Here is a 13,580-nt window from a genome sequence, read left to right as displayed (position 1 = left end):
AGAGGAAATACTGTGTAGTGCCTGCATGCAAAGAGGACTAGATTATAGTGGGAAGGGAATACCCCCATGAAATGAACAAAAATGAATGGCAACAATTTGCCATTGGGCGAAACATATACATGATCGCAAATACCACTCAAATGGATGGCAGTTCATTCAAAGCTTATGGCAAGTGGCATTTGGCAAATGTCAAGTGTCATACAGCAAAATCCCAAAGATGGCGAGAACGCCACTGTAAATTTTCATATTGCACATGGACATAAAGTCAAGACCCAAGGGACAAATTTTGAATATTATTATTTTTTTCTAAAATACATCTCCCTCTACAAAATTGCTTTCTGGCCTGTTTTTTTGAAAAAATACAAAAAAAATTCAGTAATGCATATATAGCAACCATATGAACATAACTTTGTCTTTTTTATTGAGTTTGTCCATAAGGCCTATGTTTTGTCCATTTGCAATATATGACGACAGGAAGTCAAAAGTCAGTGAAGCATGGCCAAATGTCATAAGAAATATCCAAATGCCATGCATAAGTATTGAAAGCACCAAATCAGGACCATAAAAACGATCACAGATAACACAAAAAAATACAGCAACAGATTACATTTACACATAGGTTATTCCTCTAACAGCACAAGAACTTGCATTACCAAAAACAGTTACAAGCAATACAAAAATAAAAATCCTCCAATAAATATTTAAAATGGGCAAGGGGGACAAGAGTCTCAAGTTTAAGTTTAGTCAGCAGGCTATTCCATAGGCAAGGAGCTTAACAGGAAAAGGCAGCCATACCCAACTCTGTGGAAATCGCATGGGCCTTAAGTGCAATCCATGCTTGAGACCTGGTTTTAGGAATTATAATTATAATATTGATGAGTGATGATAAATTAGAAGGTAGCTTATTCAGAAGTGCTTTATAGACAAACACAAGAGCATGTTGTTCTCGTCTCATGGACAGCGAAGTCCAACCCACATTTTGATATAAAACACAGTGGTCAGTTCTGTAGCTAGCACCTGTAATAAACCTAAGTGCGCAATGATAAGTAGCATCCAGCGATTTAAGTGTTGATGCCATAGCATCATAGGATGCTATGGCAGTTTCCGAACCCAAAAGTCAGTGAACCATGTCCAAATGGCATAAGAAATGTCCAAATGCCATACATAAGTATTGAAAGTACCAAATCAGGATGTTATGTCCATTTGCCATATATGATCATAGGAAGTCGGTTTCCGAACCCAAAAGTCAGTGAATCATGACCAAATGGCATTTATACTGCCCAAATCATATATATCCCTATGTTAAGCCCTGAATCAACCGAGAAGGTATATTTGTCATGTTTGATGTGAGAGGAGTGGGACGCTGTCATTTTTAAAGATTTTTTGAAAAACGTCCAAAATGACCAGGGGCGCCTACTCTATTGGTTGGGCACGGGTGGGGGATGCTCCCTTCCTGGCCATGGACCCCTTGCACCCCCATAAAAGCAATAAAAAACATTTTTCAAAAATGTGCTCCTGGTAACCTGTTCAGGAAACTTGTTGCACGGATTTCCATTTGCAATGTGAAACAATGGACATTTACCATCACGAATTTGACATTCTCTAATATACTACAGAAATGCCCATTTGACTGGCCAGTTGAAATCGGGATGGCAAGGCAGTGATACTGGTTCCTCTCCATCGCTCGTTGGTGTAGATTTCAGCATGCCCATTTGGTGATGGCAGACTCCTCATTTAAGCTCTGACTAAGGCCGTGAGGTCGATACTTAAGCTAATGAAAGTTCAGTGATACTATCAAGAGAAGTGTGCAGTATCCTTTTTCATAAATTCCTCATTAAAAACATTGGAAATGTACTGTCCATTTGCAATGTCTTTCAATAGGCATTTAACCTCACAAATTTGACATGATCTAATATACCGCAAAAATGCCCAATTTACTGGCCTGTTGAACTCGGATGAAAATGCAATGATAGTGGTTCCTCTCCATCGCTCATTGGAGTTGATTTCAGTCTGTCAATTTGGTGATGGTTAATCACTGTTTAAACTTATTGCAAATTGACAAAGTCAGCCAGCAAGTCAAAGTCCATCAGTCAATAAGAATTCATTCTGACACCAAAGTGATTCACCATAATTTGCAAATAAATTCATAAGAAATCCTACAATGTGATTTTCTTAATTCTTTTCTCATTTTGTCTGTCATAGTTGAAGTGTACCTATGATGAAAATTACAGGCCTCTCTCATCTTTTTAAGTGGGAGAACTTGCACAATTGGTGGCTGACCAAATAGTTTTTTGCCCCACTGTAATTAGTAGATTTGGATAGAGAACACTCTACTTTTTCCAAAACTGTTACAATAATGTCTGTGAGTATAACAGAACTGATATGGCAGGCGAAAACCTGAGGAAAATCCATCCAGGAAGTACTATTATTTTAGTTCGGGTGTTTTTCCGTTGAAAGCCTATCCACTATACAAATACTTAGGACCCAGTTCACCATCCCTTTGGCATCCTCTACATGTGGCCAGAATTTAGGCATTGTTTCAGGCTTTTACTCTGACAAATGAGGGAGATACAGCATTTTCAATGAGTGGATAGTGGACATTTCCAGACAAGAGTCCAGTGTGCCTTTCTTGTTTCTCCTTTTCTATTGACAAAGCTTTTGTCCGGTTGAAATATTATTAACCAGTTAGAGCTCTAGGGGCGCTATTTCATTTTTGGATAAAAAACGTTCCCGTTTTAAGCGCGATATTTTGTCACGAAAAGATGCTTGACTATGCATATTCTTGACAGTTTTGGAAAGAAAACACTCTGAAGTTTCAGAATCTGCAAAGATTTTGTCTGTAAGTGCCCCAGAACTCATTCTACAGGCGAAACCAAGATGATGCATCACCCAGGAATTAGCAGAATTTCTGAAGCTCTGTTTTCCATTCTCTCCTTATATGGCTGTGATTGTGCAACGAATGAGCCTACACTTTCTGTCGTTTGCCCAAGGTCTTAGCAGCATTGTGACGTATTTGTAGGCATATCATTGGAAGATTGACCATAAGAGACTACATTTTCCAAGTGTCCGCCTGGTGTCCTGCGTCGAATTCGGTGCGCAATTGCCAGCTGCTTCTACTTTACCATTTGATTCAGGGGAGAAAGCATGTGTCCAAGAACGATGTATCAATGAAGAGATATGTGAAAAACACCTTGATGATTGATTCTAAACAACGTTTGCCATGTTTTCAGTCGATATTATGGAGTTAATTTGGAAAAAAGTTCGCGTTTTGAGGACTGAATTTTCGGATTTTTTTGGGTAGCCAAATGTGATGTATAAAACGGAGCTATTTCTAATACACAAGGAATCTTTTTGGAAAAACTGAGCATCTGCTATCTAACTGAGAGTATCCTCATTGAAAACATCAGAAGTTCTTCAAAGGTAAATTATTTTATTTGAAGGCTTTTATGTTTTTGTTAATGTTGCGTGCTGGATGCTAACGCTAATGCTAACGCTAAATGCTAATGCGAAATGCTAACGCTAGCTAGCTACTTTTACACAAATGATTGTTTTCCTATGGTTGAGAAGCATATTTTGAAAATCTGAGACGACAGTGTTGTTTACAAAAGGCTAAGCTTGAGAGATGGCATATTTATTTCATTTCATTTGCGATTTTCATAAATAGTTAACGTTGTGTTATGCTAATGAGCTTGCTGATAGATTTACACAATCCTGGATACAAGGGTTTTTTCATAGCTAAACGTGACGCAGAAAACGGAGCGATTTGTCCTAAACAAATAATCTTTCAGGAAAAACTGAACATTTGCTATCTGAGAGTCTCCTCATTGAAAACATCTGAAGTTCTTCAAAGGTGAATGATTTTATTTGAATGCTTTTCTGTTTTTTTGTGTAAATGTTGCCAGCTGAATGCTAATGCTAAATGCTACGTTAGCCATCAATACTGTTACACAAATGCTTGTTTTGCAATGGTTGAGAAGCATATTTTGAAAATCTGAGATGACAGTGTTGTTAACAAAAGGCTAAGCTTGAGAGCTAGCATATTTATTTCATTTCATTTGCGATTTTCATGAATAGTTAACGTTGCGTTATGGTAATGAGCTTGAGTCTGTATTCACGATCCCGGATCCGGGATGGGGAGATCAGAAAGGTTAATTATTTATGACAAAAACAACCTGAAGATTGATTTCAAACATCGCTTCACAAGTTTCTTTTTTTGTACATTTTTTTACTTTTCGTCTGGATGTTGAGAGCGCGCATTGTGCCTTTGAATTACTGAACTAAATGCACAAAACAGATGGTTTTTGGACATAAATAGGGACATTATCGAACAAAACAAACATTTATTGTCTAACATGGAGACCTGGGAGTGCAACCAGATGAAGATCATCAAAGGTAAGTGATTAATTTTAACGCTATTTCTGACTTTTGTGACACCTCTCCTTGGTTGGAAAATGGCTGTATGGTTTTCGGTGGCTAGGTGCTGACCTGTGCTTTTGCCATAAAGCCTTTTTGAAATCTGACACAGTGGCTGGATTAACCTGTCTAGGACTAGGGTTCCGCTAGCTGAACCCCCCCGCAACAGTCAGTGAAAGTGCATGGCACCAAATTCAAAACAACAAAAATCTCATAATTAAAGTATCTCAAGCATACAAGTATTTTACACCATTTTAAAGATACAATTCTCATTAATCCAGCCACAGTGTCTGATTTCAAAAAGGATTTATTGCGAAAGCACCACAAACGATTATGTTAGGTCACCACCAAGCCACAGAAAAACACAGCCATTTTTTCCAGCCAAAGAGAGGAGTCACAAAACGCAGAAATAGAGATAAAATTAATCACTAACCTTTGATGATCTTCATCAGATGACACTCATATGACTTAATGTTACACAATACATGTATGTTTTGTTTGATAAAGTTCATATTTATATAAAAAAATCTGAGTTTACATTGGCGCGTTACGTTCAGTAGTTCTAAAACATCCGGTGATGCTGCAGAGAGCCACATCAATTTACAGAAATACTCATAATAAACATTGATAAAGATGCAATTATTATACATGGAACTTTAGATAAACTTCTCCTTATTGCAACCGCTGTGTCAGATTTCAAAAAAACTTTACGGAGAAAGCAAACCATGCAATAATCTGAGTACAGCCTTTAGCCTTTTACGGCTGCTGTCCCTGTACAGGGATCAACATCAGCGGAAATTTCAACTAATAGTACTCGATACAACTCAAACTTTCATTAAAACACACATGCAGGGTACTCAATTAAAGCTACACTCGTTGTGAATCTAGCCAACATGTCAGATTTGTAAAATGCTTTTCGGCCAAAGCATGAGAAGCTATTATCTGATAGCATGCAACCCCCGAAATACCCAAAGGGTACGTAAACAAAATAATTAGCGTAGCCGGCGCTACACAAAACGCAGAAATAAAATATAAAACATTCATTACCTTTGACAAGCTTCTTTGTTGGCACTCCTATATGTCCCATAAACATCACAATTGGGTCTTTTTTTCGATTAAATCCGTCCATGTATACCCAAAATGTCCATTTATGAAGCCCGTCTGATCCATGAAAAAGCACCGTTCCAAAACGCAACGTCATTTTTTTAAATTAAAAAAGTTGCCTATAAACTTTGACAAAACACTTCAAACTACTTTTGTAATCCAACTTTAGGTATTAGTAAACGTTAATAATCGATCAAATTGATCACGGGGCGATCTGTATTCAATAGCAGCACGTTTTCAAATCATGGTCCGCATTCTCTCTTTCATAACTTCCTCTGGTGTACTCGATGACAGGAAGTGCCTATTCCTCATTTTACCAAGGATACATTTAAAATCAATTGACAGTACTGGCGACATCGTGTGGAAGCTGTAGGCATCTATTTTCCCTTGCCGGAGACAATACAGAGACTGGCGGAGGGATATTTTGGGGTTTTTTTTTAATCATATTTAATCATATGCATATACTATATTCCTGGCATGAGTAGCAGGACATTGAAATGTTGCGCGATTTTTAACAAAAAGCTGCAAAAATTCACAGCCTCTTTAACAGGTTTTAAACAACAAAACAGCCAAAAAGATACCCGCCATATTGGGTAGTCAACATTACTCAGAAATAGCAATTTAAATATTCACTTACCTTTGATGATCTTCATCAGAATGCACTCCCAAGAATCCCAGTTCCACCATAAATGTTTGATTTGTTCGATAATGTCCATCAGTTATGTCCAAATATCTTCTTTTGTTAGGTCGTTCTCCAGACCACTCACTCAAAGAGCCATTATGAGCCCCACCTTTAGAGTGGAATCCTCAAAACAGGTTTCTAAATACTGTTGACATCTAGTGGAAGCCTTGGGAAGTGAAACATAACTAATATCACCCTGTATCTTCAATGTGTGCTGAGTTGAAAAACTACAAACCTCAGATTTCTCACTTCCTGGTTGGATTTTTCTCAGGTTTTCTTCTGCCATATGAGTTCTGTTATAATCACAGACATCATTCAAACAGTTTTAGAATCTTCAGAGTGATTTCTATCCAATACTAATAATAATATGCATATATTAGCATCTGGGACAGAGTAGGAGGCAGTTCACTCTGGGCACGCTATTCAACCAAAAGTGAAAATGCTGCCCCGTATCCCAAAAAGGTTAACAAGACGTTTATCTATAATCCTATGTATAAAAAGAGATCTAGACTTTATAGGAAATGGAAGGAAGCCAGCTTGCCAAGAGGGCTAGACTGTAAAGGAAATATAAGAGTTTAGTCCATTTGGCAGTGTGCAAAATGGACTAAACTGTAGTGGAAATACTGTGTACTGCCAGTGTGCCAAGAGGACTAGACAGTAAGGGAATAAATATATATTTTACCTTTATTTACCTAGGCAAGTCAGTTAAGAACAAATTCATATTTTCAATGACGGCCTAGGAACAGTGGTTTAACTGCCATGTTCAGAACGACAGATTATTACCTTGTCAGCACGGTGATTCGATCTTGCAACCTTTCGGTTGATAGTCCAGCACTCTAACCATTAGGACACCTAAGAGAGGCTCATGGTTATTGTGTGTCTAACGTATGCTTATGTCTATCTAAACCATTACAGTCAACGTAGATCTGATGCTGGTGCATCTCTATAGCTGAAAGAAGCAGGACCTGACTGGGTGAGCAGAGCAGCTTCTAGCCCCTCCCTCCTTGGCATGGCCATACCCACAGTGTGGCCCCCAGAGGAATCCCCACAGAGGTACGTTGGGTATTTAACCCAGAGAAGAGAGGTATCCCGACCTATGTGGGTCTGTGTGGCGCTGTATTACGCCATACCTTCTACACATCAGGGGAATGAGGCTCTCTCCGGCTCCTGCTCTGGATCCAAGTCTGGCTGGTAGTCTGGTTCTGCTACATCTAGCTGTGGTGGCTGGTGGGTTTGCCTTGCTCTCGTCTGCCTCTGCCTCTGGGCTGGAGTCTGTCAGATGCAGGCTCCAAGGCACCACTCGTCCTCCGGCGTTCTCCCAGGACGGGGACTTAGTCATCGGGGGTGTTTTCTCCATCCACAACTACATGCACACTGTGGATCACAGCTACACCAGCCTGCCTGAGCCCCTGCAGTGCACGGGGAGGTAAGTGAGCGCAAGAGGGAACATGGGACAGGACTGTGGCTGTGTGGGGAGACAGATAAATTGTGTTTTAAAGACATGGAGACAGTGTTTAAAGAACGATAAACAGTGTGTTAAAGACAGAGAAACAGTGTGTTTAAAGACAGGTAAACACTGTTTTAAAGACAGATAAACAGTGTTTTTAAGACAGATAAAAAAAAGTGTGTTTGTATCTGAGAGAGTAGATAAAGCCTACTGTTACAAAGTGTCACATTTTCAAATGAAGGCTATTGTCAGGACTTCCACCGAAGTTGGCTCCCCTGCTTGTTCAGGCGGTGCTCGTGTCACCATCCTACTAGCCCACCACCGATCCCTTTTTCGTTTGTCTGTTTGTTTTGTCTAATTAGTTTCACCTGTGTTTCTGTTGTTTGGTTTAATGAGCTTCCCTATATTTAGTAGGTGGACTCACCCTTGTTTTCTGCGAGATTGTCTTTATGTTACGTGTATTTTAGGTGGATTTATTTTCTTAACTTGGCACCCTGTGTTTTTGGGGTTGTCACGTTGTATGTCCGCGCCATGTATTGTTGGGCTTATCATTTTGTGTGCCGAAGTAAAGAGCACTTTACCCCAGTGGAACTCTCTGTGTCTGATTCCTTCACCCACCTAGTCCCCGTGACAGCTATACTACAATGTCCTCAATTACCGAAATCAAAAGTGTAGGAATGTAAACAGTGTGGGAAATAAGGCTAGATATGAAGATGTTTGCCCTTGTACAACCATATATTCTATCGGCTAGTTTACCATTTAGTCAAGAAGTGCTCACTCACCTACCTTCTATTTACAGTTTGGCTACTCGTGAGTTGCGCTTCTCGCGCGCCATGGTCTTTGCAGTTGATGAGATAAACAACAGTTCAGACCTTCTACCTGGTGTCACACTCGGTTATCAAGTGCACGACTCGTGCACCTCGATCCCCATGGCCATGAATGTGGCCTTCCAACTGGCTAACGGCCTGGACCCAATGTTTTATACCGGAGAACAGTGCTCGGGGTCGCCTACGGTGACAGCTATCGTGGGCGAGTCTGGCTCCACGCCAACCATCAGCATGTTGCGCATCATCGGCCCTTTCGGCATTCCTCAGGTAAACTCCTGGCGACAGAGATAATTTATTTTAAACTTGTTGTATTCCTACTTTATATTCTCCTCTCTTTCAGGAATGAGTTCTACTTTTATTAATTTACCGTATTCCAACTGTATTCTCCTCTCTTTCAGGAATATACATTTCTGTGTGAAATTATGTAGAGAAATGCATGTGAACGTAGACTGAGGACAATGAGTCTGGAGAACATCTTGCGGCATTAGAACATGATCTGAGGACTATCTTTCATAGGCTAGGTTGTTATGGGAGACCAGGGATTAGTTTCACACCTTTTACTCATGTTTTTCACAGCACCAGTATGTCTTATTTTACTATTGTCAATATGAATAGAACGACCAAGATAGAAACGGGCAGAAATATGTATCCTTTTCAATCTGGCCCAATGAAAAACAATACATTGGCTTATTATCATTAATGTCTCCCTAACCTCATACCACACATCTAAAGAAAAAAGCAGAAAGTAGCCAATAACTGAGACTCGTTTGGCCCACATGATGTTCTTTCTCATGTTTTCGACTGTCTGTTTTTACCAAGGTGAGTCACTTTTCCACCTGTGCCTGTCTGAGTGATAAGAAACAGTATCCAACCTTCTTCAGAACCATCCCCAGTGATCAGTTCCAGGCTGCCGCTCTGGCCCACCTCATCAGGCACTTCGGCTGGACCTGGATTGGGGCGGTCCGTTCCGACTCTGACTACGGTAATAACGGGATGGCTGCTTTCCTACAGGCAGCACAAGAGGAAGGTATCTGTGTGGAGTATTCTGAAGCCTTCTCCCGTACCAACCCACTCAGCAGAGTGCAACGGGTGGCCGACGTGATCCGCAGGTGATCCGTGATTACTGGTGAACTTTTCATTCACACAAATGCAAGACCATATTTTTTTTTAAATACTATTGTTATTCATTTCTCTCTTTTCCCGAAGCTGATCTGTGAAACCAACATGATTTAGATATCTTAAGCATGTCAAAAGTGTTGATTAAAACTAATGTTCATGTTCACTTCACTGAGACATTCCAGTGAATGACAAACATGACCAGCATATTAAGCATATGATATAATCATGTTCCCAGCTCCACAGCCCGGGTGGTGGTTGCATTCACAGCCATTGGGGAAATGAAGATCCTGCTGAAGGAGATGGAACGCCTGCCCTCTCCACCCCGCCAGTGGATCGGGACTGAGTCCTGGGTTACTGACCCATATATGCTGCGCTTCGGTCTGTGTGCCGGGGCCATCGGATTTGGCATCCAACGCTCTGTCATCCCCGGCCTCAGGGACTTCCTACTGGACCTCTCCCCACAGAAGGTGTCCAGCTCTCCCCTGCTCACTGAGTTCTGGGAGGAAGCCTTTGGCTGTAGGCTGGGGACAGGTATATATCTATCTGTCTATCTATCTATCTATCTATCTGTCCGTCCGTCCGTCTGTCTGTTGTTCTGTTGGTATCTCTCTCTGTCTGTCTGTAGGGACCTCTACAGGTGTTGAGGTTGAAGAGAAGGTGTGTGATGGCAGTGAGGATATACAGCAGCTACAGACCCCCTACACAGATACATCCCAGCTGCGTGTCACTAACATGGTGTATAAAGCTGTTTATGCCATAGCACACGCCATCCACAGCATCGTTTGTGAAGAGAGAGAAAACTCCACTATGAACTGTGACAAAAACCTCAATGTGAAGCCAACACAGGTGAATGACAAGACGATAGTATAATGTTCTGATTGATATGTTTATTTAGACTATGTGTATGAAGGCCTAGGAGTTCTCATTATACTTTACAACTTGTTCTGAAGTACTGCATTTGATAAATATATGAGGTGAATGAATGTTCTGTTTCTCTCTCTCCCTCACTCCATCTCTCTCTTCCCTTCTGACCATCTCTCTTCATACCTCTCCATCTCTCCCGTCCCCTCTCTCCCATGCCCTTCCAAACCCTAGGTCCTGGAGAGATTGAGGAGGGTGAACTTCTCTCGTAACGGGTACCAGGTGTCTTTCGATGCCAACGGGGACCCAGTGGCCACCTATGAGCTAGTCAACTGGCAGAGACGGGAGAGTGGGAAGATTGAGTTTGTGACAGTGGGGCGCTATGATGCGTCCCTGCCTCCTGACCAGAGGCTTGACATCGACAGGGAAATCACCTGGGTAAAGAACAGTACACAAGTACCTGTGTCAGTGTGCAGTGAGAGCTGTCCCCCAGGCACTCGTAAGGCTGTACAGAAAGGAAAGCCTGTATGCTGTTATGACTGTATCCAATGTGCAGAGGGAGAGATCAGTAATAACACAGGTAGGACTATAGGAACAGTTTTGTAGTAATTTCTATCACAGTTTACTAAGTAGTGGCTTATTCATATTACCAGCACTACAAAGGTAGTGTCTGTCAATCATGTTCCTGTTCTTATTATCTCATGTAAGCTGCACAGTAATTCAACATTCTTTATTGTAAACTGACAAAGTGCAGCATTGTGGGACATGTATTTGTAAAAAAAATTAGACCTGAGTCTATTATTATTAACATTTGATGTCTGTTGTTTTGTCCTGGTCAGATTCTTCAGACTGTCTGATCTGTCCTGAGGAGTACTGGCCCAACGCTGAGAGAGACCTATGTATCCTTAAGCCTGTGGAGTTCCTGTCCTTCCACGAGGTCCTTGGAATCATCCTGACCGCCTGCTCTGTAGGCGGGGCTAGTCTTGCAATCGCCACGGCAACAGTCTTCTACCACCATCGAACTTCGGCCATCGTCAGGGCCAACAACTCTGAGCTGAGCTTCCTGCTGCTCTTCTCCTTGACTCTGTGTTTTCTGTGTTCTCTTACTTTCATTGGCCGGCCCTCTGAGTGGTCCTGTATGCTGCGTCACACAGCGTTTGGGATCACCTTCGTTCTTTGCATCTCTTGTGTTCTGGGGAAAACAATAGTGGTGTTGATGGCCTTCAGGGCTACACTTCCAGGCAGTAATGTCATGAAATGGTTTGGTCCTCCACAGCAGAGATTGACTGTAGTGTCATTCACGTTTGTCCAGGCTTTGATATGCACTCTGTGGTTGGTTCTGTCCCCTCCCTTCCCCATTAAAAACCTCACTACCTACAAGGAAAAGATCATTCTAGAGTGTGATGTGGGTTCAGCTATTGGTTTCTGGGCTGTGTTGGGCTATATAGGACTCCTGTCTCTCTTGTGCTTTGTGCTGGCTTTTCTGGCTCGGAAGCTACCTGATAACTTCAATGAGGCCAAATTCATCACCTTCAGCATGCTCATATTCTGTGCAGTCTGGATTACCTTTATCCCAGCTTATGTCAGCTCTCCTGGGAAGTTCACTGTAGCTGTGGAGATCTTTGCCATCATCACCTCTAGCTTTGGGTTGTTCTTTCTATTATTTGTTCCTAAATGCTTTATTATTCTGTTCAGGCCAGAGAAGAACACCAAGAAACACCTTATGGAGAAGACATCCAATGATATACATTATTAAGAAATGATTGAGGGGAACAAACATTGTAATGATCAGTTATATGGTTTATCATACAGTCAGGGAGGACTACTCTGACAGAGATGAACAACAAATTAGCAGGTAATCATTGGTAACATTGTAACTGGTAACAGGACACAGGTTCACTTTAGATATTCCAATGTTAGGAGAGAATGTTCAAATCTAGAATGTTAAAATCCAATTTGACCTGCTAAATGATGTGATTAGCAGTAGCCTACAGAGTGGAACCACTTCCATGTTGTTGGAGAATAGCTATATTCATATATGAATTGATATAACATTGAAATGCATGTGTCCAATTCCTATTGTAATTCATCATATTATGTATTATAATAATATAATAAACATTTTCAGATACAGTTGAAGTCGGAAATTAACATATACTTAAGTTGGAGTCATTAAAACTAACTAACTCCACACATTTCTTGTTAACATATTAGAGTTTTGGCAAGTATTTTAGGACATCTACTTTGTGCATGACACAAGTAATTTTTCCAACAATTGTTTACAAACAGATTATTTCACTTATAACTCACTGTATCACAATTCCAATGGGTCAGAAGTTGTCATACACTAAGTTGACTGTGCCTTTAAATTGCTTGGAAAATTCCAGAAAATTATTTCATGGCTTTAGAAGCTTCTGATAGGCTGATTAACATCATTTGATTCAATTGGAGGTGTACCTGTGGATGTATTTCAAGGCCTACCTTCAAACTCAATGCCTCTTTGCTTGACATCATGGGAAAAGCTAATGAAATCAGCCAAGACCTAAGAAAAATAATTGTAGACCTCCACAAGTCTGGTTCATCCTTAGGAGCAATTTCCAAACGCCTGAAGGTACCACGTTCATCTGTACAAACAATAGTATGTAAGTATAAACACCATGGGACCACTCAGGCGTCATACCGCTCAGGAATAAGACGCGTTCTGTCTCCTAGAAATTAACATAGTTTGGTGCGAAAATAGCAAATCAATCCCAAAACAACAACAAAGGACCTTGTGAAGATGCTGGAGGAAACAGATACGAAAGTATCTGTATCCTGTCACACCCTGGTCAAAGTATTTTGTGTTTATCTTTATTTATTTGGTCAGGCCAGGGTGTGGCATGGGTTTTTGTATGTGGTGTGTATGTATGGGGATTGTAGCTAGTGGGGTGTTCTAGCTAAGTCTATGGCTGTCTGAAGTGGTTCTCAATCAGAGGCAGGTGTTTATCGTTGTCTCTGATTGGGAACCATATTTAGGCAGCCATATTCTTTGAGTTTGTCGTGGGTGATTGTCCTTTGTGTCCTTATGTCATTATTCTGTGTTAGGTTACACAAGTATAGGCTGTTTCGGTTTTCGTTAAGTTTATTG

General features: G+C 40.9%; 1 protein-coding gene across 1 annotated transcript; it reads left to right on the top strand.

Moving 5' to 3' along the window:
- The first annotated feature begins 7,347 nt into the window (after positions 1-7,347).
- Positions 7,348-12,429, top strand: LOC110503225 (extracellular calcium-sensing receptor-like). Its single transcript, XM_021581592.2, has 7 exons — positions 7,348-7,625; positions 8,446-8,740; positions 9,293-9,582; positions 9,828-10,108; positions 10,230-10,438; positions 10,688-11,033; positions 11,293-12,429. Exons 1-7 carry the CDS (start codon positions 7,348-7,350, stop codon positions 12,207-12,209), a joined length of 2,616 nt encoding a protein of 871 aa, XP_021437267.2. The 3' UTR covers positions 12,210-12,429.
- Positions 12,430-13,580: the final 1,151 nt, after the last annotated feature.

This window comes from Oncorhynchus mykiss, chromosome 24, assembly GCF_013265735.2.
Source record: "Oncorhynchus mykiss isolate Arlee chromosome 24, USDA_OmykA_1.1, whole genome shotgun sequence".
Lineage (NCBI taxonomy): Eukaryota > Metazoa > Chordata > Actinopteri > Salmoniformes > Salmonidae > Oncorhynchus > Oncorhynchus mykiss.
The sequence above is the reverse complement of the archived record's forward strand: the minus strand, read 5'-3'. Positions and strand labels throughout refer to the sequence as shown.

Coding starts and splice junctions, on each gene's coding strand:
- LOC110503225 (XM_021581592.2), top strand. CDS start 7,348: ATGAGGCTCTCTCCGGCTCCTGCTCTGGATCCAAGTCTGGCTGGTAGT. Junction 8,741..9,292: donor GCCCTTTCGGCATTCCTCAG/GTAAACTCCTGG, acceptor GTTTTTACCAAG/GTGAGTCACTTTTCCACCTG. Junction 11,034..11,292: donor AGAGATCAGTAATAACACAG/GTAGGACTATAG, acceptor TGTCCTGGTCAG/ATTCTTCAGACTGTCTGATC.